This window comes from Diadema antillarum, unplaced genomic scaffold, assembly GCF_040938485.1.
Source record: "Diadema antillarum isolate AM-2024a unplaced genomic scaffold, OU_Dant_1.0 seq00000802_RagTag, whole genome shotgun sequence".
In the NCBI taxonomy this organism is placed as follows: Eukaryota; Metazoa; Echinodermata; class Echinoidea; order Diadematoida; family Diadematidae; genus Diadema; species Diadema antillarum.
Genome location: NW_027271684.1, coordinates 952,628 through 970,438, shown reverse-complemented (window position 1 = coordinate 970,438; position 17,811 = coordinate 952,628). Strand labels below are relative to the sequence as shown.

Below are 17,811 nucleotides of genomic sequence, written 5' to 3'. Positions count from 1 at the left end.
TTATATTTTTGGAACCCACATCCTACAAGCTTTGCTTTTTAGTGGGTTCCTCATATTACACGTTAATTATATGTCCTTATACATTTGTGCATTATTGGTTCAAACTGACCATTGTGTGAAAAACATTTGTGCTTCAAATCAAATGGAATATAAAAATTTGTACGAAATGTGGAATATGGAACGTGAATAAAAAAAAAAAAAACATTATGTTTACAGTTTTAATATGTGTTTCATCGTCAGAGAATTGAAAATTGACGATATGGAATGAAGGGTGAATCCCGATCATGAATATAGTAAAGTTTGTACTCTCTCCCAGGCGAATAGTAAGCCATGGTTTATCTTGTTTCCCTGCCAAAGATACCGGTATAAAAAGATAAAAGTCATTGATTATGTGTTCATTTTAATGTCGCATGACGCTGCCGTATCGAGGGTTCAGAGATAGTGGAAAACAAGGTTGCGTTATCATTTCATAGATAGATAGAAAGGGGGGGGGGGGGTAGAAGAAGTATTCCTTACGGAAAGAATAGACTGAAGAAGATGAATACCTCCTAGCAAGGCCGACACCTCCAAAATTTGGATCGAATGTGTATGTGTGTGTATGTATGTGTGTCGCTGGTTTTTAAGTAAGAAACAAGTAAACAAAATAACACCACCCATTCCCCCCCCCCCCCCCCCCCCGCATGCACGCGCACGCACACATATTCATACACAACGAGAGACGCAGAATATAAAGCTGGAGTTTGGTCGCAAGCTTGTAAGCCTACATATTAGAAAGCCGCTCATTTCTAATTAGCGATTACAATACGGCAATCAACCGGATCTATCTGTATACAACCACGGTGTTGGAAGCACGATGTGGAATACATGTAATTAATGTACGGCGTTTGACAAAGGAGACAAATAAACGAAATCCTGCTTCGTTGAAGTAAATCATTGGCCAAAATGAAGATCCATAACATTATGAAGGATCATTTAATATCAGTATCACTTTTCTAATGATACGTCTTTGTTATCGAGCACAACATGGATCCATTACCTGTAGGGTTCCAATCCTGTCTGGCTTTATTTAATCTGTATGACCCCCCCTCCGTCCATCTTGATGTCGTACAACCTGTACCAATTGCATGTAATAACCCCTTCCTTCATTGCTTTAGTTTCTTTCATTAATATTCATAACTTGTAATCTACACAAGAAAATATGCCTATGTCACTTGTATACCATAAGGTCGGCCAAGTCTCAGACAATCTATGAGAATGTCACGAAAAGACTTTATTTTCAAGCTTGAGTCGACTGTGGTATAATCATGAGAAAAGTAGTGGATCCAACTCTGTGATAGTTGTATATCGTAAACGTGTTGTAAACGTGCATTATTCCTGCAACAAAGGAAGAAATGCATAAAGGTCACTTTTTGCCAGGTCATCTAAGCCTCAGAAATCTCTGAGAATATCATGAATAAACTTTATTGCAAGTTTGAGTTGATTGTGATACAATCTCTCGAAAAGTATTAATAGTATAGACTTGTGATAGTTGGATTGTGTTCCACCAGCATTCAAGAACCGTACGGAATTGTGAATATTGTAACGCTATACTAACGTATTTTGCCTTTTATAGAAGTATGAATTTTACTCGAATATAAGTACGTGTTGTCTATAACGACCTGTAATTGCTTCTCACTTTCACCATGTAATTCATTCCGACAGTGCTACTGATGGATAATAAATAATCATTAGTCCCATTGCTCTCCTCTTATTTTAAAACTCAAGCTGTATGTTGTTGTATCTTTTTACTATATTCAAACAAAGGTTTCAGTGTTACCAGGGCTGCCAACTCTCACTCATTGAGATTGAGACTCACTCATTTTGGTCCTTTCTCACTCTAAAACTTTATTTCATTTGCATGCATTTCTATTGATCTCACTCATTTTGACTCCTAAATTATAGCATTGGCCTATGGGAGTCTCACTCTCAAACTAGTGTTCCAGTGTTGGCAGCCCTGTGTTACTAATGCCTCCGTGCATGCATTGGGTTAGCATGTTCTTTCAGGTAAGGGTGAACATGAAAAGTAATAGACAAGTACATTAAAGTGCATTGTCACCAACAATCACTTTCGAGGATTTGTAAAGAAAGTGAACATATTGACACATATGGACACATATCAGTCAGCATACGTCTTCTTCTCTCTTTTTTTTTTTTAGATTCCAAGCATAGAAATCATCATAATTGTTATACATTCGAGAAACGTCATTTCGATGATTTAAAACCAGGACCAAGGCGTATCAAACTTAGATAGGATAAGAAAACGATGTGATTAAGAAACGAGCTGTGACGGCTTTTTAGTCATTGTTGCGGTTTGTTTTTACCTACTTTCTAACGCCGAAATTACGTTGACAAACTTCAGCTGTATTTAGTATTAACACCTTCAAAGATGATCTACTGTTTCAGTCTGGAAATTATGTATTTTTCTCATTCACGTTGAGCTTGATTGTGTTTTCACTGTTGCAGTTGATTTTTTTCCTAAAAGCAAAAGCATACATAATTATGAAGCACTAAAAAAAGCAACAGCGAAACAAATCAGCAACCCTTAAAAAATAACTGAACAAAAATATCTTGTGTAGTATTATAGACGCCATACATGAATATGTATATATTCACTTATTTTAGATGAATATTGAAATTCTGTAAGCATGCAGGTACCTGTCTGACTGTATGTTTGTGCCTGTACATAGGCCTATAGTAATTGTTTCAGTGGGATAAATGAGGTTCCCTGCCCAAGCCTGTCTCACAGTCTGTTGTATGTTTGTTCCGATTAATCATTTCACACTCCCCCCCCTCCAATCTAGTTCAATAATCATGTCCACTCCCAGCGAAGCGATAGTGTTTAACCACTCCGTATATACGATCAGTTTTACTTCTTGCGTTGTCTATCCACTAGCATTTTTAACCCGAACTTGGTACTCCTAAAGTAAAGAGTACCACTGGGAACTACATAGGCATTCACTTAATAGTATTATGTACAGTCAATACTGCTGCTTGTAGCAAGACGCTGTTCACAGTCAATATGAAGGCGTTGAACATTGAAAAGCATCGATGTACTCCCGTTTGAAACCCATCCAGGGTCAGGGGTCACTCTTTTAGCGTTTGTTTGTTTCCGTGTTCGTCCGCAAGCGTCTGCACTCATTCTCGTTATCGCAGACATGGACACCTTTGACGGACGGGTTGTATTGATTACAGGTAAAATTCGTAATACATTGTATGCTGTCGCATTTGCTGTTATGTTGCGGTTTACTCTAAAAGCGTAAAATTATGTCTTTACTAATTCACGTGGCATATAATTATTAGACCGCTTGAATTTCAGGATCGCAAAGGCAATCGAAATACATGCTTCCTATAGACCAACTGCATGTAAAAACTGAGATTATGGAAGTTGTTGGCTCGTTACCGTCTGCCAAATCGTCTGTAACACTTCCAATTATGTCGGCTATAAGTTAAGCATGGAACTATTTGCAGGGCAATGTCTGTTATCCTCTACAAAAAAAATTCCCCATTGTAGGCCCTATACCGTGAAAAACTTATTACGCTGTTGTGTGTGTGAGTGTGTTTGTGTGTGTTTGTTTGTCTTGTTTTGTTTTTTGTTTTTGTTTTTTAGACTCGGCAGTTACAGTCGCAAGAATTGACAAGACCTAGCCAAGTGGAAGTTTGATGTTGCTGCTGTTGTTAATTTTTTTGTCAAATGGATGCTGGGTTGAAGTACAAGATAACAGATATGTATATATATATATATATATATATATATATATATATATATATATATATGTGTGTGTGTGTGTGTGTGTGTGTATATATATATATATATATATATATATATATATATATATATATGTATGTATTACATTTGCCAAAATAAATGAGTGGCGTTTAAATTCACTCTCACCCATCCCGGTTAACGGGAAGTCTGACCAGCTGCTTTCGATACTAGACTTAGAGTCTAGACTAAAAAATACCATAGGGCACCACAAACTATTTCACAAGTACTTGATCTTGGATGGGCCTATGCTGAGTGAAGGCAAGACTGATGAGATTGCGAACGTATCACGTCACCTAAATTTCATTCCTTCTAATCTCTATTTCTACTAATCTTTCATTTCCTTTTGTCCTTTAGTTTTTTTTTTTCCTATTTTGCACTCCTTCCTCATTTCCTACGCACTCTTTGTAGTTGCAAGCTTTTCACCCAATTCCCCCTTCTTTCAGATCGAGGTACCAACATACCACAAGCATAACTAGTCTTTTGTTTGGGTACCTCCATTTTGTTCTTGTTTTTTTTTTCATTTTTTGCAGAGGTACGCGTGTATTATGTCTTTTCTTTTTCGTAGACATAAGCATACTTTCATTTTTGCTTCCTGCGTTTTATTCAAATGCATTTCTAATTTCACGCTTTAGGCCTACTTTAAAATAGTCAAAAATTGTTAAAAACGAGCATAAAGTTTAAACTTAATTGAAATACAGGAAATCAACTCTTTCTGTACAACCTGTGACTGCGATGGCAATTTCGAGGTCATGTTTCTGTGATGGCTATGAACACTGTTTAGCTTGTAGTTGATGTCAGTGGATATTTTGCAGGTGCCAGTTCGGGAATCGGGGCTGTGACGGCCGTCCAGTTTGCCGAGGATGGAGCGAGCCTGGCCCTAGGGGGGCGAAATGAGGAGCGACTGGAGGAGGTTGCCAAAGAGTGCCTCAGCAAAGGCTTGTCGGAGGACAAGGTCGAAATGATTTGCTTTCAAATGCCTTTCACATCAGAATGACAGTAGTAATAATAATATTAACAACAATAATGGTAATTAGTATTATTATTAGTATTAGTATCATCAGTAGTAGTAGTAGTAGTAGCAGCAGCAGAAGTAGTACGGTAGTAGCAGTAGTAGTACTATAGTAGGCTATTTCAGAGAATCCTGAGAAAAGTACTGGAAGTCTAAGGTTCCAGGATGGAACTTGATTTGATAAATTATGATCTCTCAGAGCTATCTTGTGATGATAGAGACAATGATAATGATAGAATAATGATATTGATCTTATTCAACCAGGGCAGTCTCTTCACTGTTGCCACTGCTCTATCGACTAGAGGGCCCGCCATTATTATTTCCCTAGCGTTGCAAGTTGCCCATTTATGGGCCTGAGTTGAGAAAGACATGTAGTGGGTAAAAAGGCTATGTTCGTTATTCCGAAGGCTCTATACTCCAAAAAAAAAAAGAAAGAAAGAAATAAGGTTCGTTATTCCGAAGATTCATTTATCCGAAAATTAAATAAGGAATAAGGTTCGTTGTTCCAAATTCTCGTTAATCCGAGGATGAAAAAAGGAAGGTCTTAAATCCGAAAACGAAGAGAAGGTGCGTATCTTCGAATTACGAACCACGAAAAAAAAGAATTGTGAACGCTCCATGAAAATGTTATCTTCTTGCAAGCTTTACATTGATATATAAGCTTGTTTCATACTTTGGCAGTTGGGCAGTAAAACAAGGAGTGATCATGCTGCGTGAACTATTTTCTGCCTAGGTTCTGACGATCAAGGCCGACTTGGCCAAGGAGGAAGATGTCCAGCGTACCATGGACATGATCATAAAACACTTTGGGAGACTGGACGTACTAGTGAGTATTCTGCTCAACGGCCACTCTAGCATACAGGCCCTCGAGAAAGGGAGAAAGTCATAAGCAATATCTAAACTACAGTTTCATGAATATTTATATTAATACTATATTATTTATATTGAGACTGAACAATTTTCTGAAGAAAAAGACGCGTACATATTTTTTTTTTCACGTACGCTTTCCATTTCACTCATAGTTATGATAAATCTTCTACTTCACACACAAACACACACTCACAAATAAATAGAGAGTGATAGATAAATAGAGAAAATATATAAACTTATATCCCCCACATGAGTATTACGTATAGTGCAAACCAATTAAGTTCCCAAAGCCCCCTCACACCTGAGCGAATGTAGGGGGACGAAGGGGAACGAATGGGAAAAACGCATGAAATGCGCGCGAATTCAACGATTTCAAATAAAATTGCCTTCAAATCATCCGATTATAAACTAAAGTCAAATATGATTAACGAACGGTAAGCGAAGGATAAATATGACATGCGAAGGATAACGATTTTTCGGTTCACTTCTTTGAGTAAATTGCGGCCGAAGGCGAGCGAAGGGTTGATATGACCCGATAAGACGAACCAACAATGAGCAATGGTTTGATATGGCGTGCAATTGCAAACGAAGACGAAAGAATAGATCAGGCATTCTCGTACGTGTGTGTGCGCTCCTCGGGAAGTATAAAAGCGACCAGGTCGGTCCAGATTTCAGTGCGGCCAGAGAAATCATCCACGTAACATTTACATTTAAAGGACGACAAAGATAACAGTAAAATCAGCCGGAAGATTCCAGTATTTTTGGCACTGTAAACATTAATGGGTTTTTTTCCGCAAAAATTGTGCGAGTACGTGGAAGGTGATAGTCATCACGATGACGAGTTAGGTAGATATGAAGAGAGTTACTTGTTATGAACATAATTATGTGCAAAAATGTCAGGAAGCTCATCAATTGAAAATTTATACATAAAAATACCAACATTATAATGAAACAAATCAATCAATTTCAGATTTTTGCTTCTACACAAAAAGATCATTATTGTGTGAAATAAATATCCAACACTATCAATTATTCTTAGAGCACGTTTTTGAAGAAGAAAAAGGGTATCAAGCAAAAACTGAGATGAATTGCCCCAATTGCTATCATTTTAGCAAAAAAAAAATAAATATTGAAACAGTAACAATGGAGGTGAGGTGATAACAAATCTGACGTACCTCTAAACTGACTCGACCTACCCCCTTTCCCCTATTGTATCATACCTACCACCAACATCGCACCAGACAAATTAGTTACTGTCCACTATAGCCAACATGATTATACTAAAAAAGCCCTTGTAGTTGTAGAATAGCAAGCCAGACAGAGGAGGCTTTTTGATGGCCACATGCTTGCAGGCCCGTAGCCAGGATTTTTCAAGGGGGGGGGGGGGGTGCGGTCACTAAAAAAACGGACCTTCGGTACCAATACCAATGATGACACACACACACACACACACACACACACACACACACACAATTATATACATATATATATATATATATATATACATATATTCTTTGGACGACCGAACTACAAAAGTTGTATAAGAATTTGCGCGCGAAGCGCGCCGCAAATTGTGAATTTTAACTGTTTTAATGACGTTTTAAAGTCTCGAGGAAATTTGTATTTTTGTCTGTTGCATGCAATCGCGTTACGGTATTTCATCTAGGAAATAGTAAAAACTCATTTTGCCAGGAAGTTGCAAAGTTTAATTGTGTTCGAGACTCTGCGCGCGTAGCGCGCCGCAAAATTGAGAATAGTGATTTTCCTGGTGTTGTTTTAACTTTTATTTTTTCTATTGTATACCCGCGTTAGCAGGCCTGAAGCCAGGATTTTTAAAGGAAGGGGGGATTGCGTTAATTAACAAAACGGTCCTTTGATACTGTCCCGGGAGGGGTAGCGACAATTAAAAGGTGGACACCATGCTCATACATGGACTTTCGAAATGGCCCCTAAACGAGTAATGATCATATGATTTTTTCGGGCCTTAAAAACAAGTATTCCTTAAATGTTTCCTGCACCCTAAAGAAGTACTTCATCATGATTGAACAATATACCATTTTCCCAAATTTCAGCCTTTTTGATACCCTTTGATTATATACGCTCGTACATCACACTTTCCATCTAATCCGTGAGAAAAAACGACCCCTATTACGCGTTTTCTTTAGCGAGTATGGTCACGGTGTCCACCTTTCAGTTGGAGTTTTCCATCCCATTGGATGCTGTTTGGAAGATGAAACATTCACTGTACTATACAGTATGTCAGCCGTTGGTATGCGAGTTTGTCAAAAACGAAAATAAATAAGAAAATTTTTTAAAACAAAATGAATTGTAAATGTGAACCATTTATATTTTGCCTCCTTGTGGTAGGATATTTCCAGCATTTCCGAACTTTCAAATAATCATTTTAGATTTAATAATATTAAAGGTAGTAGATCCGATTCGCAAACATCTCCAATATCAGTCAAATGTCATATTAACCATCATGCTAAGAAGGTTTTCTTTTATGAAATTTGGAGGTCAGTGAAATTCAAAAATTAAACATCCGTTAGCCATTGGAAGAAGTTGAGTGCAAATTCAGACCTCAGGCTTAGTGCTCAGATGTTTTCCTATTTGATTTGATCTGTCTTACTGTGCACACTAAGATACATACTGGAATGGTTATTTCTTATTTATTAAATTATAGTAGCATATTTGGTTACTAGCTGTCTCTAGGCATTTTCGAATTTGGGCTGCAAAGAGATCCACTACCTTTAAGTTAGAAGAGAGATAAGTAAATAATGATGAAATAAACAAACAAAAAAGAATGAGTTTCTTTTGTAATACTATCTGACAAACTTTTTACTTTACCATTTTACTTCATAGCTCAGCATTCTCTCTCATACCCTCTTACCCATTACATTTAAATGAAATACAACTAAATTTAGTTTGCGTGCCTGCATAATACTCTTTGGAAATTATAAGTGAGAATGTTCTTAGGTTTTGGCTCACTTCAAAATGAGAACCAATCGAACTGTCACAACATGAGAAAATGTATAACTAATAGAGAACTGGAGTAAGACAGGCCTTTCATTTTGTTTTGTCTCTCCTGATCGTTCGTAAGAAATGCTAATTCATGACCACCTTTTCACAATTTGATTGGAGCATGCATTCATAATGGAAAATAGTTGACATAATAATCTATCCCCAGGCATTATCATGCCAACATGTACTTATATGTACATGTACTATATCTTTGTGAGACGTAGATATAAAATGTCTCAGGTTTTCGATTATAGTAATTTCGAGGAAATTTCTTTAATTTTTATCATATATGTAAACTTGAGGCTATTAGATTTTCATCCACTTACCTCTGTTCCTGTGAAAAAATGCAAGTGTCAACCTCAATGTCATCCACGAATCGCACGTACTCGGGCGGCCAGTGGAAAAAAAAAAAACACCGGTCACACGCGCCAAGGGCCATGGCATGCAGTGCCAATATAATAATAGCTCGCACAAATTGATACATAACATTTGTGTTTGTGTGCATGGGGACGATCCGATGGTTCATACAACAAAAGGGTTTCGTACAATTATTTCTAACATTGTTAAACGTACTCTTCCACATTTACGTAGCATATAATGTGTCTTTATATTTATTTGGATTGTTATCTTGAGAATTGCTAAAAACCGTTATTATGAAAAAGTGGACCTTTCAGAATTTGGGGGGGGGGGGTGCGTACGCACCCGACGCACCCCCCCCCCCCCCCCCCTGGCTACGGGCCTGTGCTTGCCATCAATAGCTGCCACAAAGTGGGGAAAATTCCACCGCTTGTAGAATCCACCAGCAGGTTGTCTCCATCCATCAGGGGTTGAAGGAGCTGTCATGACTTCATCTGCATACTCGTCACATATACAATGGCCTGACACACTTCTCTGACCACTACAGATAGGGTGTTTTCAGGCACCCTCCACCCATACTGCATGTCGGAGTACTTGGTGCCAGACACAAGATGACGGAGAGTAGCTGCCAACTTGAGACCTTCTTCCAGCGGCTCCCTGTACCAGGTGTACTGCCTCCTGATTCTTCATCTGACCCTCTCCAGGATTTCATCGTAGAGTTCAGGGGGCATGTAGAGAAATTTCTTGAAAGTCGAATGGTCTTCTCTTCGGAGCTCAACCAACAGCTGGTCGTAGATTCTAAAAGCCCTTCTTCTGGCAGGGTTCAGCCACGTCCTTCTCCAGATACGACGTCGTCTGAAGCCTCGTCTCCATCTGAAGCGGCCTCTGATGAACTGGTGTAGGTTCAGCTGCTGATGTACAACTTCATTCTGAGCCATTGCCAGTAAATACTGGACTCTGAGGCGGGCTGCATCTTGCATTTTTCTGAAGAAACTTTGAAAATTTCAGGTAGAATGTGCATATATGAGTAGCGTGGTGAGTGGCTGGTCACAGAGAGCAACTCAGCATTCGCCAATTTTTTCGTCAGGTCATTCGCTCGTATTCGTATCACTTCACAATCCATAGTTTGTCATAGTATCTCTTAGACTTGCCTTTGTGTATGCATCGCTATTCAAATTAATAATAGTCAGTTTTAGTTTCCCTTCGCATAGAAGATGGCAAGCGAAAATACGTTCTTGTCATAGTGTCTTCGTTTCTATGCGCAAGCCATATTTAGTCATCGTGTTGCTTCGTTTAGGGTTCTTTCGAGATCGGTCCACCTTGGCAAAAGCGCGATGAGGGACTATGCGTGACAGTAACACACGAACGATAAACGAACGATTACCGCAAACTAAATAAGAGATGCAAATTCAAGCAAATGACAGACGATTTTTCAATTCGTCGGGAAATGTTAAACATGTTCAAAAAATCCCGTGCGAATTTGAATAATCGCAACTGTTAGTTCAGAAGGTGTACGAACCCAAACACGAAGGGCAAATATGATTTACTATCAATTACCACTGAAAACGATTTTTCAAAAAATGCCTTTCGCCAGCCATAGCAAGTCCATATTACAGGCAATTCGCTCAGGTGTGAGGGGGCCTTAAGGCTGTTGAGACTGGTCAAGAGTGTGCTTGTCTTGATACCCTTTGACAAACAATTCACTTCGTTACTCGAAGTTTGAAAAAAGTAAACTGTGCTCTTAATTTCCCGCACGAATGTCATCTTAATGCAGAGGGTTTGAAGGAATAGGGAGATCTCCGTTCTTGCAAATATTTGGTACGTCGGTGTAATACAGCACACTGATCCCAACAGCAGATATTTTCAAAAGTCTCTTATCCAGGTCTGATTTAATACTTTCATGTATAGGTGAACAATGCAGGAGTTGTAGACGCAACGAGCATTCTTGGTGAAGATTTGATGAAGACTTACGACCGGATCATGAGCATCAACATCAGAAGCGTCCTTCAACTCAGCAAATTGGCCATACCCCATCTTATTGCCACTAAGGGTGAGTAGTATCAAACATATCGTTTGCGTGATCGTGTGTTCCTATGTGTTCATGTGAATTTGTCTCTGCTTTGTCGTGTATTCCAAGAGCGAATTCTTCTTGATCTGAGGTTACTTAAAGGAGACCTCCGGATGATTTTCAGATTTTTATATTTGCACAACAATAAATTAGTTAAACTGAGGACAGAGTTTCAGAATTTGTGATGATTGGGATGAAGAATAAGAACATTTTCAAAATTTATAACAAATTGCAATGAACAAGGATGATGACATGGCAGAATCACCATAAGTATGCATGGGTTGGGGCTCAAGGAAGCAGAACAAAAGAAGAAGGCTTGCATAGATTATACACAGGTGAACTCGCAAGCAAGCGGTATTGTAATGGAATTACACTGCTACATTTCTGAAATAATTCGTGTGAACCTCCTATGTCATCATCCTTGTTCAGTGTAATTTATTTAAGGTTTTTCAAAGTATTGTTTCTCTGCTCAAGAGCCACAATGAATTCCACAAATCTCTACATGGAGTTGTCGATTTATGTACTACATGTACATGATGTGAGATTATGAAAATCGTCTGGAATGTCCCTTTATTAAGTCAATTGATTTATGCATGCATGCTCTTGCTATAAATCAAGAGCAATCCTACTCAAAGTTAAGGTTAGAAACAAATCCAGCTCGCAAGTTCTCCCTAAGTACTTATACCTGTGATGGGCACTAGCCACTTATTGGATGACGACAAATCCCTCTACCCCTTCCATTTACATTTTTCATGGATCCTGACTGAATATCGTCGGCGTAAAGTCATGAAAATAAAACCACAAATTAATGACCTTTCCTTTTGAAAACCTTAAAAGACAAAAAGGTAGGTTTTTTCTTCCTCGGGAAAGAAGTTTGACAATTTCATACTTGGATTTAAAACATAGTGCACTATGCCTCCTATAATGCAAAAGACAATATGCATATAATGTGTGTGTGTGTGTGTGCGCGCGCGCTAGTGTAGGAATATCTATACCTGTATATTTATACTTTACACACACAAACCATGACAGCTTTTTTTGCTTGGTTAGCATTTAACAGAAAATATTGCCTCTTATATTATACAGGTATGGTGCACAATAAGATCTCAAATATTCTCTCCGGCTTCATGTTGTCATTCAATATTATGATGTTGTTTTGAAATGGCTGAAGCCCGTTTTGTTTTGTTTTGTTTTTACGCTTCAGGTGCCATTGTAAATATCTCCAGCATCGTCGGCAAACGAGTAGTAAGCCATGGTGTCAACTCCATTTTTTCTGTATCACAGGAATCACTCAATATATAATTTAGCAGACATTCCAATCGGCTATAAATGTGATGTAAACTTTACAAATTTTACATATCAATAATTTATACAAAAGACCATATTTCATCTTAGCTTTCATTTTTCTTTTGTTTCTGCAACTTTTTTCCATAAACAATTTGACAAATAAGATATAGATGCAAAATATCAAACATAATATAGTTTAATCTATTTTTTTCATTTGTTTGTCTGTATTGAAGTTCTGAATTTGAACAGGGCTTTGACATACAATAATTTACACTTTTTAAAAAACAGTATCAAAATATTCTAGTGCATTTATTTGGAATATAGAATTAAATCTGGTCATAGCTTATATGAATGCAGTTATTGTCAAGAAACTTCATTATGTACGATCAATGACAACCAAATATTAGTGTAAACCCATCCAGCTATAATATTTGTAACTATCACAATATTATGTCTGGTGTGATGTAAATGTCATATTATTCATTTTTTACTTTAAGTGTTAGAAGCCTTTCTCAGAACTTTCATCAATCCCAATTCGATCTCCCGTGTACTGCCCTGTTTTCACATGATCCCACACATCAATTACTAATTGATATTGCTTTCATTTTTTTGTTTGTCTAATCACACCAGTGCCCAGGATTCATGGCGTACAACATGAGCAAATGTGCCTTGGACCATTTTACCAGGGTGACTGCTCTTGGTGAGTTTCAGTAAATGCCCGCTGTTTTTTTTTTAAGGAATCATAATATAGCCCATTTTAAAGTCTAAAGGTTCAATGGAGAAAAAAAAACACCCCACAAAAGGCAGAGTATTACAGTACTGTTTAAAAGAAGATGTTTCCTATGCACAGATATAAAGGAAGAAAATATCATTCTGTAAAAAGTTTAAACCCCTTGTAACTTATATGTAACATTTTCAGACTATTTAGGTATCCATATCACACACAAAATATTTTTATCATCAGAAATATGTCAGTAACACAATTACTTTTATTTGGGTAATGTAACTGAATACAGATATTGATGAATGCTTTCATTATGATAAAGGAATTCATTTTCGTCAACATAATCATATATACACTGTAAAAACATCGGTGTTAGATTTAACACCATGGGTGTTAAATCTAACACCGATCAAACTTCAAAAGAGGACCACACCCACAGGTGTAGAAAATGCACTGTGATGGTGTTGAAAAATGTTCACCTGACACTTCGTAGTGTTAATTTGACACTGTACCTGGTGTTATTTTGACACTGTATTGGTGTTAATTCAAAAATGACACCACATGGTGTTGATTTGATATTTGTGGTGTTAATATCAATGGTTTAACACCCGTCCAGCTTCAATAAGAGACCACACCAGCTGGTGTTACTGTGGTGTAAATTCATTTTCACATGTTTTCAAAAATCTAGTATTTTAATGTAAAATTCTTGATCGTCTTGTTTAAATTAAAAATCAACAAAAAGTGCAGTTACTAAGAAACTCTTCAAAAAACAGTTTTATATTTGGAAATGACACCCGGAGGTGTTAATTTAACACCATAAATGAGCACCGAAAATTTAACACCGGACTTTTTGCAGTGCATGTATGTAAACATATACACATGATTGTATAAGCATATATATATATATATATATATATATATAATATATATGACTGTGATCCCCAAGGACACAATGCTTGTGTTATTTTTTTCTCCCTAGAATTGGCTCCCAAAGGCGTTCGAATCAATGCTGTGAAGTGAGTACCCCAGTGCTTTGCGCACATCATTCGTCCTAACTGAATCAACAACACACATACAATCCTGTTGAATATTAACACTTTATACTGACGCAAATGTCAAGATTATATGAAAACAAAAATGGTTATTACACTGCAAAAAGTCCGGTGTTAAATAGTGAACACCGAGCTGGTGTTAAATTTTCGGTGCTCATTTATGGTGTTAAATTAACACCTACGGGTGTCATTTCCAAATTTTAAACTGTTTTTTGAAGAGTTTCTTTATAGTAACTGCACTTCCTGTTGATTTTTAATTTAAACAAGACGATCAAGAATTTTACATTAAAATACTAGATTTTTGAAAAAATGTGAAAATAAATTTACACCAAAGTAACACCAGCTGGTGTGGTCTCTTATTGAAGCTGGACGGGTGTTAAACCGTTGATATTAACACCAACAAATATCAAATCAACACCATGTGGTGTCATTTTTGAATTAACACCAGTACAGTGTCAAAATAACACCAGGTACAGTGTCAAATTAACACCACGAAGTGTCAGGTGAACACTTTTCAACACCATCACAGTGCAGTTTTAACACCTGTGGGTGTGGTCCTTTATTGAAGTTTGATCGGTGTTAGATTTAACACCCGTGGTGTTAAATCTAACACCGATGTTTTTACAGTGTACAAAAGTCCTTGATCAGTACCACGCAATCACCATAGTCATGATGAAATGATACCATGAATGATATCCTGATAAAAATGTCCTTCTTAATCCTAAAACGGCCGGGGGGTTGAATCACCCCCCCCCCCCCGACATTTTCCACGACCATTACGCCGCTCGATCGTGCCGCTCGGTGACTTTTTACTTTTAAGTCTCACACATCTTATGACAGCACTGTCGCGAAAGTCGGGCATACCGTTACGACGCTGCACAACCTTTTACACATGCTTGTCAGACCGAAAATGGCTCAAAAACGTGATCTTGTACAAAGTCTATGCAAATAGAGTTTTCTCACCTTATTCTAAAAGATATGATTTTTTTTCACTTTTAACGGCTGAAATAGATTAATTTTTGCACAATTATGCGTAAAATAGGTTCTGTAATTAATTTTGTGAAAAAAACCCCGAAAAAACAACAAAAGGTCAAAAACAAAGAAATAAATAAGAAATTCATAAAACAATAAATTACATATTCTATTGAGGGTTGATTCAACCCTGCCCCGGCTACACAACAGCTCGAAAATCCCGGCCTGTCTTACGTGTGTTAGTTAGTTTGTTTGTTTGTGTTTATTTGTGTTTTGTTTGACATGTTTCTGACTTCTGATGTTATGCTATTTCCGGGAATAGTTAGGTACATATCCCAAGATTAAGATTGATTTGGCGTACTTTCGTGAATCCGCACATACATGCACATATACAGCCGTGTACACGATTTTGAAGAACAGAACATACCGTAATCGAAATTATGTTAAACTGTATTGTAATCTGTCAAAAATGATGATCAGAATTAAGTTTTAATGTCGATTGGTCACATCTATTACAGTAATACAGGTGTGAAAAGGGAAATGAAAAGCGAAATGTTATTCAATTGCTATTATTGCAAGTCTAATGACAGTATTAATACAGTCAACTATGTGTAGTAAATCAACTTGTTTGTTATTGGAAATAAATCTACAAGCTGGTAAAATTCAGCGTATCCGATAGTCAAACACACACTTTTCATGTTATAGTGTGACAGGTTACTGTCAGTCTACTTGGAACCATGGGGAGCTGCCCGAAATTCTGCCTCTCGTTGCTATGTGTTCATCCCCTTTGTGATAAATGATTTTGTTCACAGTCCAGGCGTAATCATCACACCTATGCTGGACGTATTTCCAGTGTCCACTGAAGAAGTCCGAGAGGTCAGTCAAAAAAAAAAAAAAAAGCTTGATGCAGGGACATTTAAGAGTTATGAAGGGAAAACTTATTGAAAATAATATAAGCTTACTACAAAGTAATTCCAATAAAAACCATCTGAGCATAAAAACAGATCAATTAGGAAACCGTGCATGATTATCTGCATTTTTAAGACTTCATAATGAAATCAAATAAAAGATAGCCAATAAGCACTCGTTCTAAAAGCATGGATAGTATTAGCTCCAAGTTCAAGAACATGCCAAGGTAACGTGGATTTTTTTTTCTTAAGAAAATCAGATCTTGGGGGAATTCTCTTTATTATCTTTTTCATATCGTTGGTCTGATATTATTATTGTACAAATCTCACTTTCGAAGGGAGCAAATGGTATTCACTAAAACCTGAAGGAATTATAAAAGTGAAAAGAATCATCAGACTTTACTCAGACTTTTACCCAGTGTATAATATCATTTACATATATGCGTTGAACCTAAATGTTGGTCTTTTGGGACAATCGAACTTTAAAAGCACGGACTCTGCATGGAATTTAGGTAAATTATGATTAAAATCAAATAGGAGATAGTGCCCTGACATTGAAAGTTGACCTATGTTGACCTTGCTAGTGTCGCTTAACTTTGACCCAATGTTGATAGATTGCTGCAAAGGACCATCCACTCGGTCGGGCAGGGGAGTGTGATGACGTCGCGCCTGTCATCAAGTTCCTTGCCTCCAAAGCAGCATCTTTCATCACCGGGGAGACCATCTCCATCGACGGAGGCAGGCACGCCCTCTGTCCATGCACGCTAGTCAGTCCAAGCATTGTGGAAGATCGTGGATAGCTAGGCAGAAGCACCGACTAATTTAAATCAAAGAGTTAATACTGGTAGAAGGTAGCGTTTCTATACTCTTCGGTTAAGTATAACATGTGCACAAAATTTGACTTGTTCTCGTCCTTAGAACAGCAAAACTACCTCATTTTGCCCATAGAAAGTAATATACACTGTATATAACTACCTCATTTTGGCCCATAAACAGTAATTTTCTGTGACGTTTATGTGAGTATAGCTCTGCCGCCACTTCGTTACAGTGCACTCCAGTTATAACAAACACGATAACAAAATTCTTGTTAAACGAAGGAAAAACTCAGGACCCAAAATTATCATCTATACATCTTTATAATTACACTTTACTGTTCGGCTGTAGCGAATTTTCGATATAACGAAGAAACCGCCAGTGCCGATGACTTTGTTATTAGTGCACGGTTTTGATGAATAATATTCATCCTTGTAACTTTCACTGTAAGATAATGTTTTACATGTTTTACTTTTGTCATGAGTACGCCTACTACCTAGTATTTTGCTCCGACTGTACTACCTCTGCAGTAGCTGCTGGTTTTATAAATACTGCTGTCATGACTGGTGTCTAATACCCACTACTATCATAAACTACACATGTGACCCCAGAGCTGTAATAACGAGATATTCGGAACCGCTCGTTAAAACAAGCGAACATAGATTCTTATATAAAGGGAAACAGCCATTTAGGACTTCAAGCGCTTATGACACCTTAAAGAATAGAATGGAACCCAATTGATACAAATTTATGTAAGAAATGTATGTTAAGAAAATATTATACAAAATTATCAGTAAAACACACTAGGGAAATTAGAGGAAAATTGGACAGTCCATTGAAAAAGTTATGAATTTTTCAAGTTTGGGGGGAGCCATCGCTGGATGAGAAAACTACAACAGTTTGTGACGTAACTGCAGCACAACGA

The 17,811-nt window shown here is 37.4% G+C and overlaps 1 protein-coding gene across 1 annotated transcript; it reads left to right on the top strand.

Moving 5' to 3' along the window:
- The first annotated feature begins 2,031 nt into the window (after positions 1-2,031).
- LOC139739506 (3-oxoacyl-[acyl-carrier-protein] reductase FabG-like) lies at positions 2,032-16,873 on the top strand. Its single transcript, XM_071650110.1, has 9 exons — positions 2,032-2,043; positions 4,587-4,757; positions 5,548-5,640; positions 10,971-11,112; positions 12,335-12,375; positions 13,048-13,117; positions 14,121-14,157; positions 15,978-16,041; positions 16,688-16,873. The coding sequence occupies exons 1-9, from the start codon at positions 2,032-2,034 to the stop codon at positions 16,871-16,873; spliced, it is 816 nt and encodes a 271-aa protein (XP_071506211.1).
- Positions 16,874-17,811: the final 938 nt, after the last annotated feature.